Source organism: Podarcis tiliguerta (genome assembly GCF_965153285.1).
Source record: "Podarcis tiliguerta genome assembly, chromosome: 5".
Classification (NCBI taxonomy): Eukaryota; Metazoa; Chordata; class Lepidosauria; order Squamata; family Lacertidae; genus Podarcis; species Podarcis tiliguerta.
The window spans coordinates 43,737,756-43,754,299 of NC_139538.1; the positions used below are offsets into that span (position 1 = coordinate 43,737,756).

The following is a 16,544-nucleotide window of genomic DNA, read 5'->3' on the forward strand; positions in this document are numbered from 1 at the left end:
TATGCTATAGGGTTATTTATGGACCTAATAGGTATCTAAGGGCGCTGTGGGTAAAACCTCAGTGCCTGGGGCTTGCCAATCGTATGGTCGGTGGTTCGAATCCCCGCGGCGGGGTGAGCTCCCGTCTTTCGGTCCCAGCTCCTGCCCACCTAGCAGTTCGAAAGCACCCCTAAGTGCAAGTAGATAAATAGGGACCGCTTTATAGCAGGAAGGTAAACGGTGTTTCTGTGTGCTGCGCTGGTGCTGGCTCGCCAGAGCAGTGATGTCACGCTGGCCACGTGACCCGGAAGTGTCTCCGGACAGCTCTGGCCCCCGGCCTCTTAAGTGAGATGGGCGTACAACCCTAGAGTCGGACACGACTGGCCCGTATGGGCAGTGGTACCTTTACCTTTTAATAGGTATCTAAAGCCATTTGCACATAACAAATAGGAGCCTACACAACACAAAACACTGTTGTTGTATGTAGGTTTTATTTTATTTATTATCTTATATATTGGAAATGTACATCCAGGGTTTTTTTCTCCTTTAAATTTTTTCGGGGCTCCCAAGAGAGTGGGGGCCTAAGCTATAGCTTGTTTAGTTTATACGTAAATCCTGCACTGGGGGGGGGTCCTAAATTTCCCAGATTCGTGAGTGGCGCGAAAACAGAACGGGGCCACAGGCTGCGAAGCAGAGCCTTCCAAGCCTCTAATTCCAGCGAGGGCTTCTCCCGCGGTCTCTTTTTCTCTTAGGAAGCCACGAGACGCCCCTCTGTACGGAGGAATAGACGCGAGGCGTCGCCTCTTGGCCCTGCGGCTTCTGTAGAAACAAGCCACATCTACTTCCTGTAACCCAATCCAATCGCTCCTCCTCCAATCGTGGCCAAAGGAGCTCTGGCTGATCCTTGTTGCTCCGGGGCTTCGCTGTGGGATCCAGAGCTAGAGGCGTCGCTCTAAGTAAGCTTTGCTGCTGCTTTCTTCTCACGGGGCAGCCTGGGGGCTCATGAGTCCGTCTTTGGGGTTGAGTTCCCCCTTGGAGAAGGGCTACATTTGGCTCTGGTAATCCGCTGCAAAGCGGCGTGTTACGTCTGCAGCTCCCCCAATAACCCGGGTGAAGTGTGTTTACACGGTGTGCTAACCTTTTCCTTTTCTTAACAGTGGCTGCGGAGCGGATATATACAGAGGTCCAGGTGAGATAGTTTGATGCTGAGATCTTGACGTATCCTTCCTTCACCGGGATCCCAATGATCTGTTCCACATTAATGCACATTATATACACTTAATCTTGGCCTTATGATTTAACACTTATATACACTTAAGTCTTGCCCACTCAGAACGAAGCCTTTCCGTGTCTAATTTTCCTCATTCCTCACCCCTGATCCATGGCTGCTTATCTCAGCGTTGTCGTCATATATTGTCATTTATCCAGCCTGGCGACTGTGTCCAGTATTACTCAATCAGCCAATCACCTTTTTTCCAACCCCTCATGAAAACAGTGTTTAAAACAGTACAAATTACTATTGAAATGGATTTTGGGTCAAATTTCCTAGATTTTAACACTTGATTAAATAAGCCCATTCCAAATTATCAAAGGCTTAAAGAGTGTCTAAAGACAGAACAGCCCAATGTACTTTAGATTATTTGGAAATAATAAATCAAATTTAACGATTTTCTACTAAAAACAGTCTTCATGAATAGAAATGTTTGTAGAGTCTGCTTAGATTATATCAAGGGGGAGGCTGTTCATATATCCTGGAGCCATCGCAGAAGAGGCCTTATCTTTTGTGCCAGTTGACATATGGGGGGGGGGGCTCTTGGTATGGTGTTGATGAGGGTCCACCCCAAATAGTACATTACACCACTCTGACTGTGGTGGACATTCTTCCTCTGTTGCCACAACTGTTTTGATGCAGGCAGCATTCCCTGCCATCCACCAGGCCCTGGTCCTACTTCAGTGGCAGATGGGCAAAAGTCCTTTTAAATGGAAGCTAAAATTGGCTCCCATCCAAGGTGGCTACCTACCCTCTTTGTCGTTGTTTAGTCGTCATAGTCGTGTCCAACTCTCCATGAATCAGAGCATGCCTTGGAAATTTCTTCTCAAAACTTCTCCTTAATGTCCATGGAGTTTTCATGGCAAAAATACTGGAGTGGGTTGCCAGTTCCTTCTCCAGGTGGATCACATTTAGTCTAAACTCTCGGCTATGACTGTCCGTCTTGGGTGGCCCTGCATGGCATAGCTCATAGCTTCTTGGAGTTATTCAAGCCCCTTTGCCACGGCAAGGCAGTGATTCATGAAGGTGACCTACCCTCTTAAATTACCCCAAATGCCATGCCCTGATACATAGATCTGTCAAATCAATAGACTTGGTGCCACCCACCATGGGAAAGCACCTAGGATCCCAGCAGGGAAAGTAGTGGCCTGGCTGGGTTGGGCCAGACTGCTGGGGGACCCTGCCAAGCCCATTGGGCCTTCAGCCAGTGCCTGTCTTGGCCAACTGCTGGTGCCAGACATACCTGCCTTCCATCACATGTGTTTCAACCATTCTTTATAAGCTACAAACGTGTTGTATATACCGGTAATTTCTGTTTCCTTTTTTAGGATTACTATGGCAAAGAGTTGAAGAAAAAAGAAGACCTAAAAACCAATGCCTGTTGTACTGTAGCAAGGCCTTTGCCCACATTCGCCAGAGAGGCACTACAATGTGTGCATGAGGAGGTTTCGGCAAAGTACAGTATTGTTTTATTGAGTGAACTTTGATCTCATGAGTTACTGCCTATTGCATTATGGAAAGTGGGGAGGAGATCTAATTTCCCCCTCATCCTTATTTAACCTTTTCCCTCTAAGCCATATCAAGTATAAAATCAAACCAAAAGATTAGGGCAGCTCATTTAACTGGCAGATTAAGCAAGTAAATCTTTTAGTTGATTAATTAGTGAGGGTGAATTTTGATCAGTTAGTGTAAAAGGTAGGCTGAATCTAAACAAAATAATAAAAAAATGAGAATAATATGTGTGATTAGGGAAGAACTTGTAGATCTTGAGGTGCAATCACATACATGGTTGCTCAGAAGTAAATTCTGCTATATTCAGTGCAATTTACTCCCTAGTAAGTGTGTTTAGGGTTGCAGCCTGTACTTATTTATGTAGGAGTAAGCCTCATTGAACTTGATAGTGCTTGTTTCTGAGCAGACCTGCCTGGGATTGTGCTGTTAAATTGCAAGGGTCATAGGCCAACTATTGTTTTTCTATGTCCTTCATTGTATTTGTTTTAATTTGTCTGAATATGTAATATTGTGGTGACTAACCCATGCAGTGATTTAAAAACCAAACTATTCAGCAGTGGCAGACGTGTTAAAAAACAACAGGTGCCAACACAACAGTTGTATTTATCCAATGAAGTGCTACTTGGTGAGGATTGGCTCATCTCGCTGCTGATCTGAACCACCCATTTGTCTCCATCAGAATGTGTTTCACTTTCGCATTGCTTTATCCTTTGTTCCTTTAGGTACTATGGTTGTGGCCTGGTGATCCCAGAATGCCTAGAAGACTGCCGGATTTTGGATTTGGGCTGTGGGAGTGGAAGAGACTGTTATATGCTCAGTAAGATGGTTGGGGAGAATGGACATGTGACCGGGGTAGACATGACTGAATCCCAGGTAAGAGGTTGTTCTTTGTGTGCTGATTCGAGACTGTCATGTTTACCTTCAGATTGCTAAATGGAGGGCGTAACTGTTGAGACTCCTTGGCATGCAGCTTTCTTCATGACCTACCTTTTTCACACAAGCTCCCATTCTGGCATCTCACCCATGTGCAGCCTCCTTGTTTGCAGTCCTTAACCTAGGTGGTCACCAGCCTTTTTGCACTCCTGGACACCTTTGCAAACTAGAAAAACTCTCTTAGGCACCACACACACACTACACTTAAGCAAGACAAATACAACCTCTCAAACCTAATTTCAGTGGGGTGGGGAGACCCTTTGGGTGCTAGGGAGGTCTCTGTGGGCACCCAGGAAGGATGCTAGGAGATACTTGTACTACTATATGCAATTTGGAACATGTACAGCAAGTCCAACTGGAAGGAAATCATGCGTAGACTGATATCACATCTGGGGATGGCAGGAGGATGAAGAGCAAGCTGGTATTCTGGCATAAGGAGAGTAGATGGGATGGGTTTAATGGCAGAAAATATAAGCAAAGGTATATTAAAGCTTCTCTGTGTGTGGTTAGCACTGCTTTATCATGCACCATATACTTCTGTACTGAATTTCTATCTTTTACATCCTTGCTTTCCTTCCATCAGGTGGAAGTGGCGAAGAAGCATATCGATTATCATATGAACAAATTTGGCTACCGGAAGCCCAATGTAAACTTTATCCAGGGCTACATGGAGAAACTGGGTGAAGCAGGCTTGAAGGACGAAAGCTATAACCTTGTAATGTAGGTCCTTTTTCTAGCCCCTTCCTCTGCAAGCAGATAGGCTGGAAACTGGGGGTTATATTTGAGTTTCTGGATTTAGCACTGCATGCCATATTCCACACCGTGCTGCGATTGAGGCTTTGTGGATATCAGTAGCACCTACGCGAAGTGTGTTTGTTCCGTATGTTGCCATCATTTCAGATGTAGTCTGGAAATATTTCTGTTCACTGAGGCATTTAGAACTTGAAGGGAGGGAGTGTGTGCACCTGGAAATGGCTGTTTATATACACAAACTTGGTTTTAGTTGTTTTAACAGTTTTGCAACATTTTTAATAATGACGTGTCATTTATGATGATTCACAGTTGCTCTGGGTTCCTTCAGGTGGAAGGGCAGGAGAACAAATAAATAAATAAGTTGGCTTTATCTCTTGTTTAGCTCCAACTGCGTGGTCAATCTGTCCCCTGATAAAAGAGCTGTCCTGCATGAAGCTTATCGAGTGTTAAAGGTAAACACTGGGCTGGTTGCATAAGGCATGTTAAGGCAAACTAAGGCCAACAGGGAGGACTCTGAGTGAAAAGGAGAATTTTCTTCTGCACGTAGCTCTGCCCAGGTGTACACTAAAGAATAGGGGGAAAGTGTAATTGGAGTTGAGTGTTCAAACTCCTGGAATAGGAGAACCTTTGCAGATCAGCATCTGGAAAGAAATGCCTGGAAAATCAAAGACTTTAGAGGAAAAAGATTTGTCAGGTCTGCATTTGGGTTGTTTCTCCTCAATGTTCTTGAGTTTCCAGCCACTGCTGGGCCCTGTTTATACAAACAAAGGGAGGAGGAGGATTGAATTTACCTAGTAGGAATGGGTTGCCCCCCCCAGATTAGTTTACGTGGTTGAATTGCTTTCCCTTTGAAGACACAACACATCCATAGCAAGCAACCAAACTGGCAGCAAAGAGTGGCTCTCTTTTGCCTATCAGACCATGGAAACAGTAATTATTTGTTTCCTTGTTGTTACCTGCTCTTTCAGGCAGGCGGGGAGATGTATTTCAGTGATGTCTATGCCAACCGTGACCTGCCACAGGAAACCAGGAACCATAAAGTCTTGTGGGGTGAGTGAATTCTTCTCTTCTTCCCACACCCAGTTGAAAAACAGTAGCCAGCATTGCATCTTCCTGTCAGATATACCATTTTAAGATTGCTTCAAATATGTAACCCATTTTTCCCCCATAGGCCAATGTCTTTCAATACCACACGGGCCTTAGGAGTAGCAGAAATGATCAGAGCTCATTAACACATTCCAGCTGGGCAGAAGCACTCCATGAGGGTGCAAAGCATGGCTGCGGGTGGGATACAGTCTCATGAGAATCCCAAGGGCCTGATAGAGAAGGATGCAGGGCCATGTTCAGTTCCCAAACCTGAAGTTCTCCAGCCCAGCTCTAACTTACGGGATCTTCTGGGTGCCCCCAGCATAGAACCAATGATCAGTTTTATGGAAGAGATCCTTAGAGAAGCCTGCTGCCACATGTAAGGTTCTGTGGATTGGGGCAGCAATCCTACGCTGACACTAGAGAAGGGGTGGGAACCTTCAATGTGGGGGCCAATCTTGGCCTGTGAGATTATTTCCCCCCAAACAGCTCACCAGCTGATGGCCCTTGTGGTGTCAGCTGATGGCTGGGTGGATAGGGTTAAATCCTGCATTAATTAGCTGCATGCTATCTGGAAATGATCACTTTTGTCATCCTACCATCTGTAGGTGAGTGCCTAGGGGGAGCCCTGTGGTGGAAGGATCTGTACAAAATTGCTGAGGAAGTTGGATTCTTGCCACCTCGGTTGGTTGCTGCCTCTCGAATAACCCTTGCTAACAAGGAGCTGGAAAATGCCGTGGGTAAGAGTACTATTTTTCACCCTTAGTCAGCCTCCTCGGTCGACTTTCAGGGTCATTTCAGTCTAGATTGCCCCTCCTCCTTGCCCCCTTTCCCCCCCTTCAAATAAAAGCTGTTGGGAGATCGGATTGTGGCTCTCCCGCTATGCATGTCGTCTGGCCCTAAGTCAAGGTTAATTAATTTCAGATGCTTGAGACTTAGGGGCACATCTTTAGAGGAGGGAGGAATCCAGTTGCATAAAACACAGCTAGTGTTGTAGTTGATGAGAGACCCTGAAAATTACCTACCTGGCTTTCCCTGCCCATGTGTCTGGTAGCCCACATCTGAGGTGGGAATTGTACTGTGACATTGCTCAGGAGCGACACAAGCCCCTCCACTTTGATTATAGGTGGCTTCCAGTTTGTTTCTGCTACTTTTCGCCTCTTCAAGATCCCCAAGGATGGGTCAGCTCAGCGGTGTGAAGCGATTTACAAAGGAGGAATCCCTGGGCATGAGAAGGAACTAGAGCTTGACATTAACTACAGGTTCAAGGTACAAGCCTGATGAGGCATTGGGGTTGAAGTGAAAGAGGGCTGTAGCCAACAGAAGGTAAATATAAGAAGCCCTTGCCTATACATACCCATCTGGCCTGTTTATTGTTTATTAATTGTGATGTGACTTGCATTCACCCTCTTCCCCTCCTTTCTCAGCAAGGAGAAGTGGTGGATGTGGATGAGGAGACAGCAGCTATTCTACAGAACTCAAGATTTTCTAGGAAATTCCTGATCCATCCAGTGGGGCAGAAGGTCTCATCCCCAGAAGGCTATATTCCTGGGAAGCAAAAGGTTGGTTAGACCCTATAGCAATACTAATAGAGCATTATTTTATCCTAAGTCATTTGTGGTTTTAAACACTAGCATGAGCACCTTAAATTAAGCACAGAAACGAACTGGCGACCAATGCAACTATTTTAAAGCACGGGTTGTATGAGCTCTAAGTGGAACCCTGAATAGTAATCTGGTGGGTGCATTTTGGGTCAATTGAAGTTTCTGAGTTGTCTTCAAGGGCAGCACATTGCAATAATCCAATCTGGATTAATGCCTACTGACCCTTATGCCAGACTAGTGATTTTTACTTTACAATGAAATTATAAAAGGAAATATCTATTCTTAGGATTGTGATAAAACTACCAGACTCCTCATAAGCATGAGCTGCAGTTTATTTACATCTCTGCAGATTTCCAGAGTCTTTTTTCCCATGGAAGTGCGGACTGTCAGTGGGAGTTGCAGTTCGGCAGAAATGAGATGGACTAAAAGAGAGGTTTTCACACTTCAGTAACATCTACTGTTCTCAGACCTGCCCTTTCCCCCCAAGGTCTGCTGCAGACTTCTTCAAATCTTGCTCCTGTAGATAAGCAAACTGTGATAGTACTAGGAAAAATGTGTTTGTCAAGCTTAATTCATTTTGGGGCTTAATCCAAGGTGCTTACACTAGCGTGGTGCAAAGAGAAAAATAAGTGAGGGCTCTCGTATGCCATTTCTGAGCTTCAAAAGCTCCATGTGACAATCGACACAAAATCCTGTCCCTCCGTTTGAGTTAGAGATTGAGGGTCAGTTTGGCAACCAGAGGTTTTAGCTGGCTAGCAGTGCCAGACAAAACTTGTAAATTCCTCTGCGGTAGTATTTGAACTTTTTTTCAGTGAGGGCCAGATTTGATGAAGTGAAGGGCCGTGGGGGCCGACCAAAGTTGTTGAGTTTTTTTAGGATTTTACCCCAGGAAATAAAGTGGGGCCAGATTAAACTGAACGGTGGGCCAGATTAAGCCCCCAAAACAGACTTTGGACATGCCTACTCTATGGTCACATCCACACCATACATTTAAAGCACATGGCTTCCCCCAAATAATCTTGGGAACTTCAGTTTGTTAAGGGTGCTGGGAATAGTAACTCTGTAAGGGAACTACAGTTCCTGGTATTCTTTGGGGGAAAGCCATGACTGTTAAAGTGGTATAAATATGCTTTAGATGTGTAGTGTGGATACGACCTGTGTGCATGTAAATTATGTTGAAATGTGCTTCGTCCAGATTGAATGGCTATGTTGATCCTCCCAGAATTAGATTTGGGGTCTCTGGCATCAACTACAAATTGCTAAGTATCTCAGTAGGTGATTCCATTCCAGCAGAGTCTGTGAAGCCATCCCAGCCTTGAAATTAATGCATAGACCGTTCAGAAAAGATGACATGAACAAGCCCTGCATTAATCTGGAGTCACACCTGTGTAATTTGCACAGTGCATGTACACTGAGACTTAAAATGATTGCCTGCAGAAAGGGAGCCCTTTTGAGCAGTGCGGCACGTTGCAGCGGCAGATGAAAGGACGACTAGTGCTTTGGATTCCCCAGGGGCTTCTCTGTACATCCAGCATGCTTAACTGAATCTTGAGCCTTACCCCGTGGCCCTGACCCTATTTTGGAGCTGGTCCATCTATAAGAAGCCTATTCCCTCCTCCCAATTCATCTGATGAAGGCAAACAGCTGTGTGTCCTAGAAAGGATAACCTTTTGCTTAGTGGCGTATGGAAGAGGGAGGATGAGGGCATGAGAGGCATTTCTTAGATAAGCAGCAAAGCCCAAGGGGAGGTTTGCAGCCAGGTGCTTTAGGCTTAACTCCACTCCCAACAGAAACAACTAAGTTTGGTTTCTGTAATAAAGATTCCGTGTCATCACTGCAATGTAACCCAAGCTTATATATCACACCATAGAATTTCTAAGCCAGGATTGGATTAACCAGCAAGTCTAAAGCCAGTGCTTGGTTACTTTTCCCCAATATCCTGCCTCTCGCTGTAAGCACTGGAAAATGTATGCTTTTTTCAATCCAAGGATTAAAATCCTGTTTTGGAAGAAAAAATGCAAGGATAGACTCTGCTATGCTTAGGACAGGTTGCTCTCATGTGTGGATGAAAGGATTTCAGGTCAACAAAATGCCAAGGTCAGGGGCAGCCTAAGCAAGATATTTTGCTGCTTGAGGCAGAGCTGTAAATGGTGCCCCCCTTCCTCACACATCAAGGTACATGTTACCCAAGGCTGGCCACATTATTTGGGCACCTGGGGCAGAAGATCCCACAAGGGCTTCTCCTTCTCCCTGGTTGTGAAAATACAACAATAATATATTAAATAATTGTCAATTTCCTGCCGTCACATGATACTCAGAATTAGCTGCTTTTGCCTGCAGACACACCATCCCTAATGCTAGGGCTGGTCTTGTTGCCTGTGTGTGACCTACATTGAAATCCCAAGGCTGCATGTGTTTGTGGATGACATTTTAAACTTGCTTGTTCATTTTTTAAAAATCAGGTTGTAGTTTATGGTATTTGTGTGTGTGCGCACCCACCCACACATACTTCGTTGTTAATTATTTATTGCTTTTATATCTTACTTTTCTCTCTAAGGAGCTCAGGGTGGTCCTCCCCCTTTTAATCCCCACAACCACCCTGTGAGGTAGGTTAGGCTAAGTGACACTGACTGGCCCAGAGTCCCTCAATGAGCTTAATGGTCAAGTGGGGATTTGCATCCTGCTCTGCCACGTTCTAATCCAGGGGTCCTCAAACATTTTCAGCAGGGGGCCGGTTCACTGTCCCTCAGACCTTGTGGGGGGCTGGACTATATTTTTTTTGGGGGGGGAATGAACCGCCAGGGGGGGTGGGAGAGGAAGAAGAAAGAGCCAGAACTGGGAGCCCCCGCAGCCACAGTCCCCGCTGTGGAAGGAGGGCCCAAGCGCTGCTGCCGCCTCGCGGGCCACGACTTCCCGCTGGCCCCCTCACTGCTCCCTCCCCCTTTCTCAGGCCTTGCCAATGCCACAGGCCTCAGCCTGGGCAGGGACAGCAGCCACTGCAGAACCTGCCCCCTCCCGGTCTGCTGGCCCAGGTTGAAGAGGAAGGTGCCCAGGCAGAGAGAAAGAGGCCTTTGGCCCAGCGCCTCCGAAGCAGGTGGGCAGCAGGCAGCGAAGGGAGAAGGGTCGCCGCTGGGGGCGGGGGGAGGTGCACCATCCAGGTGCAGAGACCCCGCCTCCTCCCCTGCCTTCCCTCAACCGGGAAGCAGCGAGTCACCTGGATCCTGTACCCCAGGCTGGGCTCTTTGGTGTGGGGCAAATGCTGTGACCAGAGCAGCAGCAGCCCCAGGCAGGAGCCGAACAGCAGCACCGCATGCAAGAGGAAGCCAGCTTCAGCTGCATTCTCAGTGCCAGCCCCACGAGCTCGCCGAAGCCGCGGCTGACAAAGCCACCGACCCCCTCACTGCTCCCCCCTGCATCACTCTGTGCTCAGCTCCCCATTGCTGTAGGAGCCATGGGCAGCTGTGTGTTGGCGGTGGCTCAACGAGTGAAAGGCCGCGTCAGAGTTTACCTCAGTGCGGTGCAGGGACTGATTGATCAGTTCCCGTGCCGTGCTGAGGTAAACTCCAACATGGCTTTTCATTCATTGAGCTGCGTGTCAGCGGCAGTTCTACAAATGAAAGGCTGCGACGGAGTTTACCTCAGTGCGGTGCAGGGACTGACTACTCAGTCCCCATGCCGCTGAAAAACTGTGTCGCAGATGCTTGCCTCAGACACTTGGCGGGGGTTTTCAAATGGCCGTGTGGGCCGGATTCGCGACCCTTTCAGGCCAGATCCAGCCCCTGGACCGTAGTTTGCCGACCCCTGTTCTAATGCAACACTAAGGGAGGCAGCACAGCAGTGCCCAGGAGGAGAGTCACTCCAAGGCATCTATCCGTGTTTAGTGATAGGACGGTTAATTCCTCTTGAATGAGATAATGACTTCCATGTAAAAAAACCAGAAATTGCAGGTTTTTATCGGGCACAGATGGTGCAAGGACAAAGCATATGGTGTAATTATCCTCTTCAAAGAGAGCTCCTCTAAGAATGAACTGGTGCAGACATACTTCCAAACTAAGTGGCCAGTCAAAGCAATAGCCTGTTGTCGAAATCCTTTGAACTCATTCATTCATTATCTCTGTGCTATATTTCCTTTTCTTTTGCGTATCTATAGCATATAGCCTTGTGGCTTTATCTGTACCTACTCTAAATACCACAAACAATGAGGAAAGACCTTGAGGCCTTCCTTTTGGTTTTACGTCTTTTGGGAATGAAATTCGGAACTGGTTTAGCCCTTGAAAGACACCATGTGCACAAGTTCAAAAGTATTTTGTTGCACTTCTTGGTGAACTGCTTGCAGGAATCTCTCTTGTATGCAGTTTGAATCAGTGGAACTGAATTTTTAGAAGCACTGAGTTGGATCCAGGCCACGTTATTTGTGGTTTGCTCTCTTCAAAATCAATGGGACAAGTTAGTGATCCAGACTTCTTATTGAAACTGATAAGACTTAAGGATGACTGACTTAGTCTGGATTATAACCCCTTTCTTTTTACTGTGATAATCTTGCATATTAACCTTACGAAAAACTATGAAAATACTAGAGAAATGCTTAAAAACTTCTTTACTGGGTAGCAAAATTCTTCCTTGATATATAATAACAAGAAAAACTTAATATAAAATGTTTGCAAATGCAGAAATTAGGTAAGTGTAATGTATGCAGTAATATGAAGATGTTAAAAATCTTATGAAATCTTAAAGAAGACAATCCTCTTCTTATCTTGCCGGTGGATGGAAGCTAAAAATTGTCATTGCACATTTTTTTTTTATTGCCCAGTTATTGGCTGCACCATTTGACAGAAAACATTTGTCTTTTACTGTAAAAGCGAGCACTTGGAATTAAATTGTAGAAGATTCTGTGCTGTAAAAAGCAGGATAAGGGCTGAAGATCACTTTTGATGTGAAGATCATTTATTTTCACCACAGATGCCATATCTGACGAAGCCCTGGGTTAAAGTAGAATACCCTCGCTCTCTCGTGGAAATTGCTTTGGTGTAAGGCCTTGGTTTGGGATGGTGTTTATTATCCAAATTGCAATCATACCATCCTGTTGTGACAATTACAAAATCGCCACCTTCTGTATATTCATTACTTTCTCTGGTGCCACATGGTAATTTTACTTGCCGGTCAGTGGTAGTTTTGATACTATTAACTATTAAGTTTGCAAATATGCTAATAGTAGAAGGTAAAAAGAAACAGTGAAAACATGCCCTTTCTAGCTTAGGTAACACAGATCCTCATCACCTTTTTCACTTTGACCCTGTTTTGTTTTTGCTTGTTTTTTTTTTTTTTTAAAGCAGGAGAAACTCAGGGATCCATTTAAGTTAGTGGAGCAGATGGAACCAAATGTCCCTGCACAAAATCCCCCAGGATGCTGTGGAGCCAAAGCATGTTGCTGAACCTTTCAGTGTAAAATCAAGAGTCTGAAAAGCTACAGTGGAATAAATCCAAAAATGAAAAGCAAGAAGAGAGATTGCAGTTTCTGAGCAGTAGTAAGAGTAAAGGAATAAATTATGGGATTTAGATTCTCTGCTGTGTTGGTGTATATTGTCTGAAGAGTGAAAATATCTTGTCTTAAAGCATTGGTGGGAAACCAGATGTGGCTGGACTATAATGGTTATCATTCCTGACCATTTATTTAAGGAATTAATACACTGTGTTTTGTTTTTTTAAGAAATCCACCGCAAAGTGGATTACAGTATTTTAGAACACAAATAAATTCCGTAAAACTGTTAAAAATCCATAGTTAGCAACAATAAACAATAATAACATTAAAATCACCAGCATAAAACAATAACCATAAACTACCCTCATTCATACTTCCTCAGATCAAAAGCTATTGAGAAAAAAATAGGTTGTTAAGGCCATCTTTAAAAAAAATGTGAGAGATGGGGTTTGCCTATTCTCAAGAGAAATTGCCTTCTAGAATTGAATTCCAGAATTGTGGAGCCACCACTGAGAAGGCCCTATTATGCAACCTGGCAGTCTAATTGCTTTTACTGGTGGGTATGCTGGCTGGGGCTGATGGAAGTGTAGTCCAACAACATGTGGTGGTCCACAGTTTCACTATCCTTGCCTTAAAGAACTGCCAAAGATCCAGCAGGAAGACAGTAGTGGCTTATCACATGTGAGAGGTAGCAATACTGTTGCTTGGGACACTGAATCAAATCCTCTGTAAGTGAAGGGTACTGTTCTGTATCTCCGACTCTTCCCTTGTACTCACAATACTCTTGAAGGGCGTCATTGGGAAGTGGACATCCATAAACCTGATCTTTTAGAAGGGGTTATATATATTAAGTAATCTCCCTGTGCTCTGTTACAGCCAGCTTTGTCTTCTTTCTAAACTGTAGGGAGCTGCTGAGCTGACAAAACAGGAGCTACAGATAGCGATAGATCGTTCTAGGCTTCAACATTAGGACTTTGAACCAACATATTTCTAAACCCGATCTGTATGAACTGAGATAACTGTGGCAGGGTTTGATTAAACAAGCAGCAGGAGGAAAGGCATTCAAAAAGGTATGTAGTATGAACACTAGGGGGAGCTGTAAGGCTTTTGAATGTTGAACTGGATTTAGAATTCCAAGATGAACAGGGACTGTACTTTGCAAATTCCTATAACCAGTTGTTTACCCTTTTATGGGGGGGGGGGGGGAGAGACAACAATGAATGTTGCAGTTTAGCACTAAATTATGGAACCAAAAGTGTTGGCAGATAGTTTTGGGGGCCACTGACAGGTCTTGTTCAAGATGGTGTCAAACACACATATTGCCTGCAGGGCAATCTAGACCAGTTGCTCTAGGATTAGGGCCAGCAAACGTTTTCAGCAGGGGGCTGGTTCACTGTCCCTCAGACCTTGTGGGGGGCCGGACTGTATTCTGGGGGGGAAATGAACAAATTCCTATGCCCCACAAATAACCCAGAGATGCAATTATTATTATTATTATTATTATTATTATTATTATTATTATTTATCATTTGTACCCCGCCCATCTGGCTGGGTTTCCCCAGCCACATGGGGAAAGCACACATTTTACTCATGGAAAAAACACTGATTCCTGGACCGTCCGCAGGCCAGATTTAGAAGTCGATTGGGCCGGATCCGGCCCCCAGGCCTTAGTTTGCCTACCCATGCATTTAGGGAGACCCCCTCTTGGAGATGCCCCCCTTTTCTTCCACAAAATACCAACTGGATATATAGGGCAGAGCAGACACTAGTGGGGGGCCCAGCAACTTCCAGACTAATCAAGTGATGATGCTGACATCAGGTTGCTGCCTGGAAACATCCGTCTTGGTTTTCATTTTGGTTCCTCTTCTTTGGGAATATCCAATGCGAAAAGCAGCAGTTGCCTTTTGTCCTTGTGTAAATATTATTGTTTCCCAGTTCAGTGAAAACATATATGCAGTTTGATTGGTAATGCACGTGTCTTGGCTAGGATTTTAGTAGTCTCTTAAACAAGCTTGAGATGCCATTTTTATAATCTGAGAATGTTTAGCCTAAGGATGTTTGATAATTCTGTTTTAATTTCTAGCCAGAGCGTATGTCAAGGTCTGTTTGTGGATCACTGAGAAACCAAGTGGCAGATAGAAGAACAAGTTCACATATATCAGATGATTTTGTTTAAGCATTCGTTAGTGGCGGCGGCTGGTAAGTATTTGAGTTGGTGAGATGGTGACCAGGGCAACTAATGGGAGGCAGAGGCAGGCAGTCCCTGGAGGCAGAGTCATAGAAATGTAAGAAGAGCCTGCTGGATCAGGCCAATGGCCCATCTAGTCTCCATCATCCTGTTCTTACCGTGGCCAAGCAGATGCCTGCGGGAAACCCACGAGCAGGACCAGAGCACAAGAAAAGTCTCCCCTCCTGTGACTTCTGAGCAACTACGTAGTTTTCAGAAGTATTGCTGCCTTGGTACGTGTAGACAGAGCATAGCCATCAGGGCTAGAAGCCATTGATAGCCTTATCCTCCATGAATCTGGCCAATCCTCTTTGAAAGTTAACCATGTTGGCAACCATCACTGCCTCCTGTTGGAGTGAGTTCCATAGTCTGTGTGCTGTGTGAAGTACAGTGGTGCCTCGCAAGACGAAAAGAATCCGTTCCGTGAGTCTCTTCGTCTAGCGGTTTTTTCGTCTTGCGAAGCAAGCCCATTAGCGGATTAGCGCTATTAGCGGTTTAGCGGCTATTAAAGGCTTAAGGGATTAGCGGATTAGCTGCTAAAAGGCTATTAGCAGCTTAGTGCCTTAGAAAAAGGGGGTGAGGAGCGAAAAAAACACACCCAGGAATCGCAAGACATTTTCGTCTTGCGAAGCAAGCCCATAGCAAATTCGTTTTGCGAAGCACCTCCAAAACGGAAAACCCTTTCGTCTAGCGGGTTTTCCGTCTTGCGAGGCATTCGTCTTGCGGGGCACCACTGTACTTTGTTTTATCTGTCCTGAAACATTCGGCTACAGACAACTAATTCTGGTTTTCTCCCCATCCTCCTTTAAAAATATACAGTGAACACTTACGCAGTTCTCAGACACAAGCATCAGATGTTAGCATTTCTTTTTTACTGTTATTAATTTATTAATCACCTGCGCAAATGTCTCATGGCAATACATAACAACAAAAAACAGTTAAACCACACAAATGAGCAGGTGTATGTGTGTTTGATTTATTTTTTAAAAAAAAACCTAAAGACACATCAGAACAAAAATGTCTTTAGTTGTTTCCAGAAAGTGCAGACAGTAGATGCCTACTATATTTTGACAGGAACGCTGTTCCACAGAACAAGGGCAATTCTGTGCTCCTGAAAGCCGGTTCTGAGCTATTGTGGAGTGGACTTCTGAGAACTTTGGAACTTGCAAGACAAGCTCTACCATAGGCAGCAGAGACCCACAGGATGAATAAGGGGTAAGGCAGTGTCTCAAGTTACCTAGTTCTGAGCTGGATAGGGCCTTTTATGCTAGCACCAACACCTTGAGCCTTGTCTGATAGCAGATTGGCAAACGGTGCAAATCCTCAGAGCAAGGTGTTATATGCCAGCAGTAGTTTGACCCCACGAGCAGCCCAGCCACTGTATTCTGCACCAGCTGCAGTCTCCAGACCAACCTCAAGGGTCCAGTCGTGACCAACTCTGGGGTTGCGGCGCTCGTCTTGCTTTATTGGCCGAGGGAGCCGGCGTACAGCTCCCGGGTCATGTGGCCAGCATGACTAAGAGCAGTACACGGAAACACTGTTTACCTTCCCGCCGGGGCGGTACCTATTTATCTACTTGCACTGTGTGCTTCCGAACTGCTAGGTTGGCAGGAGCTGGGACCGAACAATGGGAGCTCACCCCATCGTGGGGTTTCGAATCACCAACCTTCTGATCGGTAAGCCCTAGGCTCTGTGGTTTAA

General features: G+C 45.3%; 1 protein-coding gene across 1 annotated transcript; it reads left to right on the top strand.

The window, feature by feature from the left end:
• The first annotated feature begins 849 nt into the window (after positions 1–849).
• Positions 850–16,058, top strand: AS3MT (arsenite methyltransferase). Its single transcript, XM_083441622.1, is given in 14 exon segments — positions 850–935; positions 1,137–1,168; positions 2,578–2,705; positions 3,484–3,634; positions 4,278–4,414; positions 4,830–4,899; positions 5,416–5,497; positions 6,142–6,273; positions 6,660–6,802; positions 6,961–7,095; positions 13,521–13,568; positions 13,570–13,686; positions 14,700–14,815; positions 15,918–16,058. Coding segments are annotated over 12 exon segments (1,125 nt in total). The 5' UTR covers positions 850–934; the 3' UTR covers positions 13,636–13,686; positions 14,700–14,815; positions 15,918–16,058.
• The last annotated feature ends 486 nt before the right edge of the window (positions 16,059–16,544 follow it).